Source organism: Pleurodeles waltl, chromosome 8, assembly GCF_031143425.1.
Source record: "Pleurodeles waltl isolate 20211129_DDA chromosome 8, aPleWal1.hap1.20221129, whole genome shotgun sequence".
NCBI lineage: Eukaryota > Metazoa > Chordata > Amphibia > Caudata > Salamandridae > Pleurodeles > Pleurodeles waltl.
The window spans coordinates 1,339,587,359-1,339,605,961 of NC_090447.1; the positions used below are offsets into that span (position 1 = coordinate 1,339,587,359).

Genomic DNA, 18,603 nt, shown 5'->3' on the forward strand with positions numbered 1-18,603 from the left:
CACAGGCCCAATGCAGCACAGTTTTCTCTGAGTCTGGAAAATAGGTATGTCAAAGGAAGACATACTACGAACTTATTTTGCACTTCATGTCTCTTATTAGTGTTCTGTAATCTGGTATTATGTCTGAAACGGCAAGCCTTAAGAGCTGATCCAGATGTAAGTCTGTTAGCTTATTTCTGAATTTACTCTTCAAAAGTCCCATTGTGGAAAACGAACTTTCGCAAACATATGTTGACCCGAACATACAAATTATTTTCTGGGCCACTGTAAAAAGAACAGGAAATTTGTCAGAAGGCACAGTGCCCCAAAAAAGATGCTTCAAGAGCTGAGTTATGCTGCATGTCTATCAGCTCCATTTGTGCTTGCGGTCTTTTCACGCCAATAAGTTCAACAGCATCAAGATTTCGTGCACTCACCATCCAGGGGTTTTCAACCAGCCTGAATAGGGGGGTGAGGGTTCTGAATTGAGAAAATCGCCTTTTGATCTCCCCAGAAATTTCCTCAAGACATGCACCAAGATTTAGCGTTGGCAGCATTTCTTGTGCATTTGGAAACCTCTGAGTCACAGCCAACAGTTTTGGAAAGTGGGTGAAGTCAGCAACATCCAGTTGTTCTTTGAATAGCACAAGCTTACTTTCAAATGAGTAAATACCATTCATCATGGACCACACAAGCTGTTGTTTGCCTTGCAGCATCAAATTAAGAGCATTGAAGTGTGCAAATAGATCTGAAAGAAAATGGAGCACTAAAAGCCATTTCACATCCTTTAGTTCTGGGAATGTTTGACCTCTGCTGTTTGTAAAGTGTTCAATTTCAGGAAGCAAAGCAATGAACCGCTCCAGAACTTTCCCTTTGCTTAGCCATCGCACTTCAGTGTGCATCAAGAGGTCTGTATATTCAGCTTCAGAATCCTGCAGCATAGCCTTAAAAAGTCTATGGTTAAGGGCTTTGGCACAAATAAAATTAACAATTTTCACTGCAAGTTTTAGGACGTTATTCAGTTCTCCATGCTTTAATTTTGCACACAGAACTTCCTGATGAATAATGCAGTGGTAGTCTATTACAGGCTGTCCAGTGAGCTTCTTTTTAAGCAAAGATACAAAGCCTCTGTCATGGCCTACCATAGCAGGCGCGCCATCTGTTGTGATGCTAACAAGACTGTCCAGTGGTATGTGATGTGTTTCGAAGTAGTTGCAGATACTGTCCAGAATATCTTCTCCTCTTGTGTGCCCGTGCAGTGGTAGAAGGCACAGGAGCTCTTCTTTGGGATGAAGTGATTGGTCCAAATACCTCACCCAAACTAATAACTGGGCCACATCGTCTATATCTGTGGACTCATCCATGGCAATGCTGAAGAACGGTGACTCTCTGACAGCTTTGATCACCTGCTCCTGGATATTTTCACCCATTGCCTCTATTCTGCGTGCACAAGTGGAATCCGATAGCTGTAAGGCACCAATTTCTTTTAAAATGCTGGATTTGTTGCTATAGTTCTCAAACAAAGTTTCTGCTGCTGAAAGGAAACATTTCTTCACCAGCTCTGCCTCCGTGAATGGCTTCTTATGTTTGGCAAGCAGGTAGCATATTTTGAATGATGCTTCTGTAACAGCCTCAGATTCCTTCATTTGGCAAAGGAAGAGCTTCTGCTGGGAAAGAAGTGTTTGCTTTAACGATGCCACTTTTGCTGAACGCAGTTGTGAGTGCAATGGGAAGTTCTCACTATAACTTGCGTGTCGAGTTTTGTAGTGCCGTTCCAGGTTATATCTCTTAAGAACATTTACTTTCTCCTTGCAAAGCAAACAGGTAGCTTTCTCCTTTGGCCATTCAACAAACAAGTACTCTTCTTCCCATGCTGCCTGGAATGATCTGTGTTCACTCTGTATGGATCTGGGTCGTTTGCAAGGCTTGGTAACTGGACTGTAGGCCATTGGTCTCAGCAAGTTTGTGCAATGATTTTCAAGGGTCAGGAATCAGATTTTCCCCTCACAGCCAAAGGACCGACACCACTTCACGAGCGACAACACTTCACGAGCGACCGATGGACCGACACCGCCTCACGACCAATGGACCAACACTGCGTCTCGCTACAGACCTCTGTGCACAACAGCAAAGTAATATAAAGTGATGTGTAAAAGGAAACAAAGCATACTGTGATCTAACAATTGGCAACACACATGCTGGCCTTTACCGATTCCCAGAGGACCATGTTATAAAAAGTATTTTTTGCAATTATGCTTGCAACCTGCTAGGAATACTAGAGTGATAATGAGGCCAATGAATGGTATACGGGCCTCTTTTTAGAAACTGTTTTTTTTCAGCATGCTGGGTCACACAGCAATAGAAATCAACTGTGCGCGAAATGCCAGGGGCCAGATAAAAAAAAGTGTATTATTGTAAGACATTTTCAACAGCCCTGGCTCTAGTAGTATATTCCTACACTAATCACAAGTGCCAAATGGGAATGTTCCAGAGTATATCCCTATCCTAATCACAAGAGACATTTAATTAGATGCAGCAGCCATTTATCATCCGCACCCCTGGGAGGAGGAGTAAGCTGAAGGTGTTTGCCCATCACACAAAGTGTACCCCACTGGACACTTCACAAATGGTTTGATTTATATTGGGATTGTCATCTGATTTTTGGTAGTTTTCATGGGTGGGTGGTTTCTCTCTGGCTGTACTGGGTTGGTGGGTATGCGTTATAAAAGTAAGCATTATTGTTTAGAGGTTGTACAAACAAAGGTCTAACTTGGTGCCTAAGCATTACAAGACAAAGATACAGCAGCACAGTTCTTACCCTTGCAGGGTCCGGTCTATCACACACAGCGCCATCTGCTCTCACCCCTACCCCAGTAACACACACAGCGCGCACACATACAGCGCCATCTGCTCTCACCCCTACCCCAGTAACACACACAGCGCCATCTGCACACAGCGCCATCTGCTCTCACCCCTACCCCAGTAACACACACAGCGCGCACACACAGCGCCATCTGCTCTCACCCCTACCCCAGTAACACACACTGCGCCATCTGCACACAGCGCCATCTGCTCCCACCCCTACCCCAGTAACACACACAGCTCCATCTGCTCCCACCCTTACCCCAGTAACACACACAGCGCCATCTGCACACAGCGCCATCTGCTCTCACCCCTACCCCAGTAACACACACAGCGCGCACACACACAGCGCCATCTGCTCTCACCCCACCCCAGTAACACACACAGCGCCATCTGCACACAGCGCCATCTGCTCTCACCCCTACCCTAGTAACACACACAGCGCGCACACACACAGCGCCATCTGCTCTCACCCCTACCCCAGTAACACACACTGCGCCATCTGCACACAGTGCCATCTGCTCCCACCCCTACCCCAGTAACACACACAGCGCCATCTGCTCCCACCCCTACCCCAGTAACACACACAGCACCATCTGCACACAGCGCCATCTGCTCTCACCCCTACCCCAGTAACACACACAGCGCGCACACATACAGCGCCATCTGCTCTCACCCCTACCCCAGTAACACACACAGCGCGCACACACACAGCGCCATCTGCTCTCACCCCTACCCCAGTAACACACACAGCGCCATCTGCACACAGCGCCATCTGCTCTCACCCCTACCCCAGTAACACACACAGCGCCATCTGCACACAGCGCCATCTGCTCTCACCCCTACCCCAGTAACACACACAGCGCGCACACACACAGCGCCATCTGCTCTCACCCCTACCCCAGTAACACACACAGCGCCATCTGCACACAGCGCCATCTGCTCTCACCCCTACCCCAGTAACACACACAGCGCCATCGGCTCTCACCCCTACCCCAGTAACACACACAGCGCGCACACACACAGCGCCATCTGCTCTCACCCCTACCCCAGTAACACACACTGCGCCATCTGCACACAGCGCCATCTGCTCCCACCCCTACCCCAGTAACACACACTGCGCCATCTGCTCCCACCCCTACCCCAGTAACACACACTGCGCCATCTGCACACAGCGCCATCTGCTCCCACCCCTACCCCAGTAACACACACTGCGCCATCTGCTCCCACCCCTACCCCAGTAACACACACAGCGCCATCTGCACACAGCGCCATCTGCTCTCACCCCTACCCCAGTAACACACACAGCGCGCACACATACAGCGCCATCTGCTCTCACCCCTACCCCAGTAACACACACAGCGCCATCTGCACACAGCGCCATCTGCTCTCACCCCTACCCCAGTAACACACACACACACACACACACACACAGCGCACACACACAGCGCCATCTGCTCTCACGCCTACCCCAGTAACACACACAGCGCGCACACATACAGCACCATCTGCTCTCACCCCTACCCCAGTAACACACACAGCGCGCACACATACAGCGCCATCTGCTCTCACCCCTACCCCAGTAACACACACAGCGCACACACATACAGCGCCATCTGCTCTCACCCCTACCCCAGTAACACACACAGCGCGCACACACACAGCGCCATCTGCTCTCACCCCACCCCAGTAACACACACACACAGCGCAATCTGCTCACACGCCTACCCCAGTAACACACACTACATTAAAAACAAATAAATAAATAACCAAAGAGCCTTACCTGACTCAAAGCACTGTAAAGATGCCACAAATCTGGAACAGCAGGCAGGCAGGCGGGCAGCAGACGTGGAGCTGGTGACAGCAAGCAGACGACCAAAGCCCCGTAAAAGTTAGCTGCAAGCGCTGACTTTTATGGGGCTTTGGCTTCCACGATCGTCAGGACAACGCAATAAACAATGGCCGCCGTATGTAAACATAGAGGAGGGCCGCGGGAGCATGCTCCCGCGGCCCTCCTCTATGTTTACATACGGCGGCCATTGTTTATTGCGTTTGGTGTGCGTCTCGCGGGCCGCCAAGTTAGGTCCGTGGGGCCGCTGGCGGCCCGCGGGCCGTACTTTGAGTACCGTTGGTCTAGTCCATTTCAACAAATAATGAGTGTGCCCCCCAGAAGGCGGGATGGGCCTATCTTTAGATTCATCCATATCCATTTGCCACTCAGTATACAATGTGTCTCACGTGTAATAAACCTGTCTCAGTTACCCTCAGAGTATTCACTCTGGTGTGCCTGTATGGCCCAAATGTGAATCAGTGTTAATTGTGCGCCTTCCAGTGATCCCAGGCAATATTATGAAACTGCCTTGCGGGTAGCTGTGTGGTGTTGACCACATATGGGACGCCTGGGGAGATCTAAATCGATTCACCCCTCGAGAAGGTGGAGTCTGTTGTGCCTTATAATTGGTCCCACCACTTATGTAGTTTACCTAGCTCTGTCATCACTAGGAGTGCTAACTGTATGATAGTTATTTGCATGTTCCTATGATATAAATGTGTAAGCATCCTTTGGCGTTTGTAATGTGTACCTGATCTGCTCACGTTCCATGTGATGCAATTAATTTTTGTACCAATAAAGTATTTCTCAGCGACTGTGGCACCCGGAGTCCTGCTGTTGGATAGCATAACTCATTGTACTTCCTTACCCTTAACTGGCAGAGAGCCTTAGTATTATTCAAGATCTCATACGAATCCCGTGGCCCCCATCCCAACCACTGCATTCGTAGACCCAATGAACCCAGGTAGTAATCATGCGTGACAACTATATGACTGACTGTGGTTGAGGTTTGGGTAGCTACTTTGTCAACCATAACTGAGACCTGAACTTTCTAATGGGCGACTCTCATAAGGTTAATCGTACCATACTCCAAGTAGGACGCTCCAGCCCAACTATTCTTTTACCATAGCTTTGCCCCCCTCTACCTTGGCCAAGCACTTCCCACTCCCGTTTGTTGCTGTGAGTTCCAAGACCCCCCACATACATGTTACCTTAACCATGCAGCGTTGTTAAAGCCTCACAAACTCATTTAGACTGTCATTGCAGTGGAGTCGGGCCGCAGACCAATAGATATACAGAACAATATTTTGGACTCCCTGGTAAGCTCTTCCTTGGGCTTGAGGGCAAAAAATGCTTAAAAGGCAAGCAGAAAGCAATCCACGTTCAGATTAACCATTAGGCAATTAAATATTGCTACAAATAGGCAGTGTATCACCTACCAGAAGGATTATGTGTATATTCTAGGAGTGGAATGGGAGCTGCCTTAACTTTTGGTTCTGTCAACATGAATAGCCACTACTTGATCCAGGCTTTATTGTTCTGATGTGAATGGTAGAAAGAAGCTGAATTTTGAAAAGGGATATTGCAGTCTTTTTGTTGCAGTTCCCAGAATTGGCCCTACTCATTCACACATTCTTTGGCTGATTGATGTGAAGAATCAACAGACACAAAAGTTTCTTACAAGAATGTTATGCACCTATGTTAGACCTTTCATCCTTGGTGTGGTTTCCCCTATCTTTTTGCTTCTGTTTCCTGTATTTTTGATTTTGTTGCTGGTCTTGGTACTCTGGGCACCTTACCACTGCTGACTAGTGCCAAGGTGCAAGTGCTCTCAGTGTACATTGTATTGGTTATTGGCTTTTCTGTGATTGTCATACTTGGTTTACTAGTAGGTCCTTCGTAGCAAGGTAGGACATGCACTGGTGTGTTTCACATGTCCTCATAGTGAAATACTGCCAGATTTGAGTTTCACTATTGCAAGGCCTATCGCTCCTATAGGTTAACTTAGGGACTGCCTTTTAACCCCTTAGCTGCTGGGCCTTTTCCCCCCCCAGTGCTGAGCCCTTTTTTTGGCTATTTGGGGTAGTTCGCGCTTAGGGCTTCATAACTTTTTGTCCACATAAGCTAACCACGCCAAATTTGTGTCCTTTTTTTCCAACATCCTAGGGATTCTAATGGTACCCAGAGTTTGTGGTTTCCCCTGGAGGAGACCAAGAAAATAGCCAAAATACAGTGAAAATTTTGTTTTTTCCAAAAAAATGGGAAAAAAGGGCTGCCGAAGAAGGCTTGTGGTTTTTTCCCTGAAAATGCCATCAACAAAGGGTTTCTGGTGCTGAAATCACTATCTTCCCACCTTTCAGGAACGGGCAGACTTGAATCAGAAAACCACATTTTTCAACACAAATTTGGCATTTTACTGGGACATACCCCATTTTTACTATATTTGGTGCTTTCAGCCTCCTTCCAGTTAGTGACAGGAATGGGTGTGAAACCAATGCTGGATCCCGGAATGCTAAACATTTCTGAAAACTAGACAAAATTCTGAATTCAGCAAAGGGTCATTTGTGTAGATCCTACAAGGTTTTCCTACAGAAAATAACAGCTGAAATAAAAAAATATTGAAATTGAGCTGAAAACAACAGCCATTTTTCTTTATGTTTTACTCTGTAACTTTTTCCTGCGATGTCAGATTTCTGAAAGCAATATACCGTTTTGTCTGCTGGACTCTTCTGGTTGCGGGGATCTAAAGGGCTTGTAGGTTCATCAAGAACCCTAGGTACCCAGAGCCAATAAATGAGCTGCACCCTGCAGTTGGTTTTCATTCTATACTGGGTATACAGCAATTCATTTGCTGAAATATGAAGAGTGAAAAAGAGGTATCAAGAAAACCTTTGCATTTCGAAAATGGGATCAAGATAAGGTTTTGAGGAGCAGTAGTTATTTGCACATCGCTGAATTCCGAGGTGCCCATACTAGCATGTGAATTGCAGGGCATTTCTCAAATAGACGTCTTTTTTACACACTCTCTTATATTTGGAAGGAAAAAATGTAGAGAAAGATAAGGGGCAATAACACTTGTTTTGCTATTCTATGTTCCCCCAAGTCTCCCGATAAAAATGATACCTCACTTGTGTGGGTAGGCCTAGCGCCCGCGACAGGAAACGCCCCAAAGCGCAACGTGGACACATCAACATTTTTGGAAGAAAACAGAGGTGTTTTTTGCAAAGTGCCTACCTGTAGATTTTGGCCTCTAGCTCAGCCGGCACCTAGGGAAACCTACCAAACCTGTGCATTTCTGAAAACTAGAGACCTAGGGGAATCCAAGGAGGGGTGACTTGCGGGGCTCAGACCAGGTTCTGTTACCCAGAATCCTTTGCAAACCTCAAAAAGTTGCTAAAAAAAACAAGTTTTCCTCACATTTCGGTGACAGAAAGTTCTGGAATCTGAGAGGAGCCACAAATTTCCTTCCACCCAGCGTTCCCCCAAGTCTCCCGATAAAAATGATACCTCACTTGTGTGGGTAGGCCTAGCGCCCGCGACAGGAAATGCCCCAAAACACAACGTGGACACATCACATTTTTTCATAGAAAACAGTGCCTACCTGTGGATTTTGGCCTCTAGCTCAGCCGGCACCTGGGGAAACCTAGCAAACCAGCACATTTTTGAAAACTAGAAACCCAGGGGAATCCAAGATGAGGTGACTTGTGGGGCTCGGACCAGGTTCTGTTACCCAGAATCCTTTGCAAACCTCAATGTGGCTAAAATAACACGTTTTCCTCACATTTCGGTGACAGAAAGTTCTGGAATCTGAGAGGAGCCACAAATTTCCTTCCACCCAGCGTTCCCCCCAAGTCTCCCGATAAATATGATACCTCACTTGTGTGGTTAGGCCTGGTGCCTGCGACAGGAATAGATCACACAACGGTCAATGTTGGTCCTTACGTGAGGCAGCTGTTGACCCTGGGGTGATCCATTCCTGACACAGGCACTAGGTGTAGGCACTCAAGTGGGGTAGTGTTTTTATCAGGACAGGTGAGGAGTCACTGGGTGGTAGGAATGTTGTGGATCCCAGCATATTCCTGTAGTTTGTGTGACAGAAATGCGAGAAAAATTGAGTTTTTTTTCAACATTTCAGCTTTGCAGGGTATTCTGGGTAAGAAAACTTTGGGGAATCCACAAAAGTCACACCTCTGTGGACTCCCCCGAATGTCTAGTTTCCAGAAATGTTTGGGTTTAGTGTGTTTCTCTATATGGCCGCCGAATCCAGGACCAAAAACACAGGTGCCTGCCTTACAAAACCAGTTTGTTTTGCCATAGACAATTTTGATGTCTCCACAATATGATTTGGGTGGTGGAATTTGGGGCTGAACTAAATTTGGGAGCTCCCAAGAGAGCACTCTCTCTCCGCTTGCCGCCGCATTCACCTGCTCTCTGGGTTGGCCTAACCCACTATTACCCAGTTGCACGAACAGCTTGCGAAAGGACAGCAGGACTGTCCTCATCACCTCCCTCATAATGTACTGGAAGAGGAGTTATCGAATGGGACTCCTCATGCTTCAACACACTCCGTATACTGAAAAACATTCAAATGGATCCCCACAGAGACCAGAAAAACTGTCACTCGCGCACTCATCAGCAGCAGGCTTGATTACAGAAACGCCCTCTACGCCGGCACCACTTTAAAACTCAAGCGCAAACTACACGCATCCAGAACTCAGCAGCACGACTCATCCTCGACATCCACCGACACGAACACATCTCTCCACACCTCAAATCCCTCCACTGGCTCCCCATTGACAAAAGGATCACCTTCAAGATCCTCATCCTCGCGCACAAATCACTCCACAACACAGGCCCTGCCTACTTCAACGAGTGTCACCTTCCACACCCCCACACGAAACGTCCGCTCAGCTGACCTCTCTCTCGCCTCTGTCCCCCGCATCAAACACACCACCACCGGGGGCAGATCCTTCTCCTACCTTGCACCCAAAACCTGGAACGCCCTCACAACCCACCTTCGCGAGACCCAAAACCTACTTCTTTTCAGGAAGGGCCTCAAAACCTGGCTTTTCGAACAGTGAACCTCCCAGCCCCTTTCCCTCCCCCATCCCCCCCCCCCCCCCCCCGGCACCTTGAGACCCTCACGGGTGAGTAGCGCGCTTTATAAATCTCTTTGATTGATATAGATCTACCTCTATATATATATATATATATATATATATATCTATCTACATAGATATATCTATAGATATATCCATGTACCTAGATAGATCTATCTACATAGATATATATAGATCTATATATACATCTATTTTTTTTTAGTTGTTGTATGGTTTCCTTGGGGGCCAAAATGGCCCCCAGGGAAACCCTACAACATCTAAAAAAAAATATTGCCCCCACAGGGGGTCACCCTGCCCACGGGCGACCCCGGTCAGTTTATTTTATTTTTTTTATTTTTATTTTTGAAAAAAACCAAATTCCCCTGGGGGGGTCGCGATCGGCCTGCAGCCCGTGGCGTGACCATGACCCTGTGAGGTCGCCCCTACGTGTCTTGACCTGCCGGGCATTGACCCTGCCGGAAGCATAAAAAACAGACGCTTCGCACTGACACTTCCGTTCCGCAGCACCGTATCCAGCGACGTCTCGCTTCCCCGTCTCTGTGCACCGGCTTGTTTTCTCACTTTCAAAAGGTACTGCACCTGTGGGTCTATTTGACACCGTGACCGGCGCCATTGGCATCGGATTGTTGGGAATGATACAACGCCATGATAACTCCAAATGGAGGCATTTGCGTTTCTAAGCGCTATATTGAACTTTAATCTTTGAAAAATCGTAACTTTGTATATGTTGGGTTTTTGTTGTTTTGGTCATATATTATAAAGATTAATGTTGGCTATTATTCTAAACTGGTGTTGAGCCCTTTTGTGGTGTTTTCACTGTTACTGTGTGTGATGATACAAATAACTTCCACATTGTGTCGGAGATAAGCCTGACTGCTTGTGCCAAGCTACCAAGGGGGTGAGCAGGGGTTATTTCCCTTACACTGACGAGAGTGAGGGTCCTTGCTTGGACAGAGTGCAAGCTGACTGCCTACCAGAGACCTCATTCCTAACAACCTAATTTCGAGAATGTTCTTTCTAGTGGATATATATTGGCTCATGCAGATTCCTTATCGCACTCCTGCCTCGCCTGTTGAGGATGAATGAACTGCCTTTTTTTAAATTATTTTTTTATTATTTTTCACTGTTTTATTTTGCTCCGTCCTTCATATTGCATAATATATTGAGCTGAGAATTTTCCAGTGGCTCCAAGCAATCCCGTTCCTAGCGTGCCATTTCCTGTGGCTCCATATTGCTGAATTTACAGTTTTGGGCTCCAGTGCAACACCTTTTAAAGTGATTCATGTAAGGTATGTAGGAACATGATTTCCATCATTACAGAAGGCAAGTAGCTTGCCCAGTTTATACTGCAATTACTATATTAAGTCAAATGATCTGCCTTAATGCTACCTGGTGTGATGTGATTGTCAATGAACTGTAGTATGGTATTCCAATTTTACCAATTCTTTTACATTTTCTGATGTTTTGTACACTTAAACATGAGCAGTATACATTTTTTATGTTGATGAAATAACTCCATTTCTTTTTGTCCACTAGTATGAATTTGAGGATCAAGAAGAGGTTATTTCAGTTCTACCTGATTCAAAAAGGGAAAATGAACTGACAGAAGTTTTTTCCCATAATGAAGAATTTGGTGCCCAGAGCTCTGCACAAACAAGGCTTGGATACAGGGAATCACATCTGCATGTAGCAATAGAGAAGCAGAAAATTGAGCTTGAAAGACAGAGATTGACCATTGAGGCTGAACGTCTTCAAGTAGAGAAAGAGCGGCTGCAAATCGAAAGGGAAAGATTACGGCATCTGGATATGGAGTATGAAAGGCTTCAACTAGAGAAGGAGAGGCTTCAGATTGAACGTGAGAAGCTCCGAATGAACGTAGGACATGCAGAAAAATCTACAGTGGAGAATGAACATGTGCAACCAGAGAAAACAGTTCTGCAGCCGTTGGATATTGAAACAGAAAAATTAAAACTCGAAAAGGAAAGATTGCAGCTGGAAAAAGAGAGACTGCAGTTTTTGAAGTTTGAATCTGAGAAGCTTCAGATTGACAGGGAGCGTTTGCAGGTTGAAAAAGAACGTCTGCTAATTCAGAGAGAAGGACATAATCAGTAGCTCTACTGAAGCACCGTTATTAGCTTTAATAGTTGTTAACAAGTAGCAACAGTGTCCAAATGATTGTTGTCTTGTAACCTTTGGGTAATCTTAGAATGCTAACATTGTTCTTAATATACCCTGTCTGTTCATAGTGGATGTGAAATCAAACTGAGGGGTTTATTTGAAAAGAAGCATACGTGTATTATCGGAGGGTTGGTTATGAACCACATTTATCAGTGTAATGTTATTCTGTATCCAGTGAGATGTCTTCTAATACTTTATGTAGTGTAGCAATAATTCATGAAGTATGTGCATGGACTTTATGGACAGTATTAACTAGATTGTGCAGTTAGTAATAACGTTTCTTAAGCTGCAGTTTCCAAACCAAATAAGTAAGGTTTGTTGTGGGAATTTAAACAGTTAACTGTTTGCATTTTCTGTTGTATCTACACAACAGATTTCAGTGTTTCTCCTTCAGTGTTCGTGAATTGTCACATTCAGCAAGTGCTGAGGACCTCTGTATGCATGCAGATTTCACACTATAGAGTTGTAAGTGCAACAAATTTCTGCTTTGTTGCCTTTCAGCCCTTCTTCACTGCAGTATAGGTTTTTCGTGAGTATTAAGAACACAACAATTCTAAAACATTATTTTAGTTGTAATACTACAATTCTGAAATATTATTTTAGTTGTAACACTACATGACTTGATTTGTCATATATTTTTTCTTTGCAAAATTGGTTCATAATCTGGATCGTTTTTGATAAATATTTTTGAGTGCTACATTACAGTGTGAGGGTGCAAGTGCCGCTTTCGAGCAGTCTCGAATGAAAATGGAAAAACAATTTTGCTTGCTTTCAGCAGTGATCAGTTACAGGCTCAACTTCACCCATTATATTACTCCAAAGAGGGTACTACATATCGGCTACTGGTGCATATAACCTTTTATTTCTGACCGACAGTTGTATGCTGTATTTTCCGCATAGTATAAACCTGTAGAGTTGTCGGATATCCAAAATATTGTTAAGATTGTAATATCCATTACATCAAGATAGGTTGGTGGACAAAGTGTGCAAGTTAAATGAGATAACTATACACATTGGGGCATCGGTATGGAGTCTTAGGGTACTTGCAGTTCCCTAACTATTTTTCTGGAGAAAAATGAGTTTCGGCTTGTGCCTTAAAAATATTTTTGTTGAGTAAATCTGCAGTTAGAGTCCTTTAGTCTTGTGTGTTGCTTGTATTAGTAATTTGGCCAGAAAGAAAAGACCTTTCAAGGAGGTATGCTACATAAAGAGAGGCATGACAAATGAAGCAGAATCTTCTGTGCGCCCTAGTTCCTTTCCCTGTTTGCTGTCTTCACTGTGTTTATACAGCACAGTTGGCTGTATTCTGCTTTACATCTACTAGATTCCCACGCCACATCGCAAAATGTATGCTATCCCTCTCCCCTTTTTCTTCTCTTGCTCTTTGTTTGTCTCAACAGCCTCCCTTCTCCCTTCTTTAAATTTATTTAAATAAAGGTGTTGCCTACAGAGAGCTTTAGGTTAATGAAGACCTGTTGCCTACTACACAATATTCCTACTGTGGACTTTGGGTCATCCCATTGCTTATCATTAGTTGGCATTCATTTTTTGCTTTTTATTCAAAGGCTTGGCTTCCTCTTCTTCTGTTTGACCCCCTGCTGGAGCATATCCTTCTCACCGTCATTTTTGATTGGAGGATTTGTAGTCTTCCGTGGCTCACATCAAGGAGCTACTTTTTCTTCTTCTTTCCAGCACTCCATTGAATTGCATATGTTTTCTTGCTCTTTCCCTTGCATGCTGCATCACTTTTCACATCTCCACTCTCCATATGCTCCACATGTTGCTTCCCCCACTGATTCCCATTCCACTGGTTGTGAGGAAGGATTTACTTGGCCCTCCCATTGCCTCACTACTCCGTTGTTCCAAACCCCCTCCCTGTCCCTTTTTAACTTATTTTTCTGTTTGAGCTTTTAGAGGGCCCTGCAAGTGCAATTTGCTAACAGCCACTCCTATCTGCAAATTAACTTCTACATGTTTTTTATTTATTTTTTACCAGTCCATGATTGACGTTCCCATTTTTGAACAGTTAAACAAAAATAAAGTGAAATGGCTGCCGCATTATCTGATGTCTGCACATGCATGACGAATTGTGTGTTTTTTTTTTGGTTTTTTTTGTTTTTTTTTTGCCCTCTGTGTTCGATTTCCAACTTATGGTATTTCTTATATTTTGACTGGTTTGATCTCAGATGACTTGTCTTCCGGAACAGTATTTGTTTTCTCTACTGTTGTAGCCTCTTACTGTTATATCTTGGCTATTTTATTTATACGTTATTTTATTTAATCTTAACATTTTATACACCACAGTTTTTGCTGTTCTGTTAACACCGTTTATCTCTTTTCTAGTACTTAAAAGGAAAGAAGAGTAGTGCATGTGTAGATAAGTATATATTTGCCCACTTGCTCTTTTTAACTGCTGAAAGTCAAGGAAACACAGCTTTAGAACACATACCCACTTTTGGGTATTTGCCACACAAGGTGCTTTTCAGCAATGAGAACAGAGCACTAGGCAAAGGAGTTTTTAGAACTTGTCGGTAAGTAAGGTGTACATTCCTTCTTATGTGAAAGAGCCCTGGTGCAGTGTGTTCATTGAAATAGAGAAGGGCAGCCTTACAAATGTTTATTTTTTATTTTTATATTTATTTATTTATTAAGGCACCTCAGTCTAACACTTGGTGAAAGTGTTGATCTTACCTATACTACAGGGGTGGGGGGATATGTGATTATAGATGGGCTTGGTGCACCCCAAAAAGACTATTCAATTGGATCAGCCTGCTGACTAGCATACAACAATGACACTCTGAGTGATGAAACATAATTGCTCTGTTAGAACTGCAAGAGGACATATCTGATGAAGGGTGCTACTAACTTAATAAAAGGGCTTTAATTGTCACATTGCTACCTTTTCGAGGAGGTTAGCCATAGAAAATAAACTAGAAATGAAACTAACATTGGCCATGATGGAAACTTTCTTTATAATGATTTTGTCATAATTGTGGCTTTCTTGATATGTATACCTAATAAGCACTACAACAGTATAGCAAACAATGTAGGAGGGAGATTTGGGCCATTGCAAACATTTCTGAAACTAGAATAGCCCAAATAACACAAGCTGTCTCCTCATTTTCTGATTTAGTTCAGGATACCTTTCTTCAAACATCAGTCTGTGATTCTGTGTATGTTCATTAATTGTGCTGGGTTCATCCGGCCACCTTCAGCTCTCTTTACATAAAAGGAAAAAGCTACACACAGGGCACAGATAACCTTCAAGTTATAGCTTGAGAACGAACTGCCAAAAACACCAAGTTTGATACAGATGTGGTTCCTTTACTGGTTGGCTGGCTGTTTTGTGGATTATGTTTATATTAAGCATTAAGTCATTAATCACTTTGTGTGTTTAACTGGTGTGAGGACACACAACTAATCAAAATGGCACCCATGTTCTGGGATAATATTGTATGTGCTTGGTTGGAAGCCCAGCTGTTTAGGGCTGCAGTCCTAGAAAAAAGATATGGGAACTTCTTTTGCTAGGCCCGCTGTCAAATCATTTGTTTCCATAGATTTATTTTGCTTCGAACGTACACAAGATTTTTAGAACATTAGATTTCACAGTTAAGATTGTCCCATATAGCTGTTGCCACAGGGATGCAAGAACAGGATTACTTTCTTAAGCTGTCCCAATAATACATTGAAGGGCTGTGTGAGCATTGTTGATGTAATGCTGGGTGTCTTTCTGTTACTAAGCGCAGACAACGTGAAGACGTTAAATCTGTATTTCCAAACTGAAAATTGGTTATCTTTTGTTTTGCTGCAAAATGATACTGCTGACGACTAGCACTGGTGTCATGTTTTACAGACTTAATAGGCATTGCACTGTAAGATTATTCGCTTGAGCAGAAGACTAAGCATTTTGCAAATCAAATTTAAGGTTGGATTCATGACTAGCCTTTCAGTCAGAAGTATTGTCGAACATACACTTTCTTTTTTTTTTTATTCATGTAAACAGTCTTCAAGTTGCAACAGTTTTTGAAAACATTCCAGTGAAGTTCTACATTTGGGAGGATAAACGCTAATTATCTAAAAGTCAAATAAATGCTTGTCAACCAATGTGTATTTTCTGACTGTAAGTGCTTTGGGTAGTAGTTAGATATTCCCGTTTATGACAGCGTGAGAAGTCCTTGACCATCTGTCGCACAAAATTCTTGTACTGGTGTGGTCCTATATTCGCAAGAAAACATGTAGATAACTGTTTTAAAAATGTCTAACATCATGTTTGAAGTTCTTATGTTTTGTTTTTGTATGTGTATTGACAATTAAAATATATTTTCAGTTTCTTTTTACTGTCTGTTGGAATCTTTAATACGACCATGATCATTTGATGCCGAAGCAATCAATCTCTGGACTAAATATCAGTCAGTCGGGTTTCCTGTCTTCTGCACCATGTATGGCATGGAGATTGAATTTAATCAAGTCTTTTATTGTGTGGGTACCTGACAGACACACTCTGACCTCAATTTCCTGCAGCTAATTGTACTTCTTATAGAAAATGCCCTTGCAGAACTGGTCCCGTTCAAAATTGAAGCACGTTTGTTAGACCTACTGGACCTATTCATGACATTCAACAGGAAGTGCCTCGTTCACATCGTTCACCATTTGCTTAACATTGTATTTGTATTGCATGCTTCCTTTGAATGCTAACCATAAAGAAGAATGTCAAATGTTTTTCTGACATTAAATGACAAGGATAACGTCTAAAATTAGTTTCTCAAAACCAAATCTCAATTGGACTTTCGAATCTCTTAATTGCCATTTATGATTAATTACTTAGTCTACAAAAAAGTATCTAGAGACACCCCTAGGCATCAGCTTTGAGACAGAATTTTTGTTTCCATATTTCCCAATAGGCATGAATAAGGAATAGTCTGTTTAGCCGCATGACTGCTACTGTAATCGCCAAAATCGTGTGATGTGCCAAGCAGATATATTTTATCCTGTTACATCTGGCAGCCTTAGCGTGGTCTTTCCCCATACTTCTTGCCTGCTTGCCTCCAATTTTGCTGAATTTGTTTTTGTTGGCCTTCGTACTCTGCAATTTCCCACTGGTAATCAGTGCTAAAGTGCTCGTGCTCTCTATAAAACATGGTCTGATAAGTATATACCAAATTGGCATGTTTAATTTACTTACAGGTCCCCAGTAAAGGGAGATCTGTCATGTTTAGTACCGAGGAATTGTAATGATAAATCCTCTTTAGTTGTGAAGTTGGATTTATTGTTACAATTTTTAAAATGCCACTTTTAGAAAGTTAGCAATTTCCTGCTCTTAGCCCTGTGTGCCTGCAGCCTGTCTCAAATACTTGTCTGGGATGGGGTGAAATCTGGTCTTTGTGCATTCCCTCTCGAGAGCCACACACAAAGGGAGCTTAGGTGTGACTGATGGGCATACTGGGCAGGATGGGAGGGAGGAGCTGACCACAGCCTCACACCTGCATAGGCTGTGTCCTGTCACCACACAAACAACTGTTTAACCCCCTGTAGGGAGTCTGGAGGCAGCAAGGGAGGACCTCTGTGCATGTCAAGGCCCCTCTTTTGAAGTCTCCCCCACTTCGAGGGGACCACTAGGTATAAGAATTGTACTTCTGAACCTACTAACTCAGTACACTTCTAGGCCTGCGGATACTCTGCCAGGAAGGAGGACTGCTGTGGTGCTGAAAGGAATGTCACTCTTCTGGGCTGCTGCTCTTCAGGGAACTGCTAATCTGCGGCTCTGTTGTCTGGGAGGAAGGAGCACTGGACCTGCAAACCTCTATCTTGAACCCAGGGCCTCAGAATGACTCCAAGGGCTAATCCGCTGGCCGCCTTATCTGAGCATCAGGTACATATCAGGCTCCCCACAGCTTCTGGACCCGTCTTCTACAAGCTTCTGACCCCAAAGAGGTGCCTCTCAGGTCCTTGCCCCTTGGAGTGGTTTTTGGCTCTTGAAATCAGGCTTTTGGGGGTCTTCACAGCCACGAACCGGCCTGTTTGCACTGGAACTGCGCCTCTCACCTGAAGAATCAGCGTAAACTGCCACAAGTTCATATCCTCGCCCAGCAGGTATCACCGCTACTGACAGTGAGACTCCAGCCTGCCCGTCTACAACCCCTGGCTGACTTCGCACTCGTGGATAGTGATGCTCCGGGCAAACTTCTTTCCCACGACTGGTATTCTTGAACAAATTCTTGAGAAGGTAAAACTTTAGCTGGGCTTATCTGGCACTGTATCTGGCCCACGCTATATGGCGTGACCTTCTGGATTTAACCCATTGTAGCGTGACCAGGTAGCCCTAGTTGGCGCTTTGTGCTTTTAAGCACTACATTCCGGTTTATTATTTAAAAAAAATATATCTTGAGTTCTACTTATTGGAATTTTGTCAATTTGGTCTTTTGTTTATTAAATTAAGGTTTATTTTTCTAACTTGTGGATCATTTGTGTGTGGTGTTTTCACTGTTTCACTGTTTGAAGTGTTTCACAAATACTTAGCACATTGCTCTTTAAATTAAACCTGACTGCTCTGTGCCAAGCTACCAGAGGGTGAGCATAGCTTAACCTAGGGTGCGATTGTGACTTAACCTTATTAGGATTGTGGTTCCTGCTTGG

General features: G+C 44.0%; 1 protein-coding gene across 2 annotated transcripts in view; it reads left to right on the forward strand.

The window, feature by feature from the left end:
• LOC138248623 (myb/SANT-like DNA-binding domain-containing protein 4) overlaps positions 1-16,301 on the forward strand; it is a 62,619-nt gene extending 46,318 nt beyond the window's left edge. For both annotated transcript variants that reach the window (XM_069202347.1, XM_069202346.1), the window contains one exon: positions 11,329-16,301. In XM_069202347.1, coding sequence (XP_069058448.1) covers positions 11,329-11,904 — 576 coding nt within the window. In that variant the 3' untranslated portion in view covers positions 11,905-16,301. The remainder of the gene's footprint in view (positions 1-11,328) is intronic.
• Positions 16,302-18,603: the final 2,302 nt, after the last annotated feature.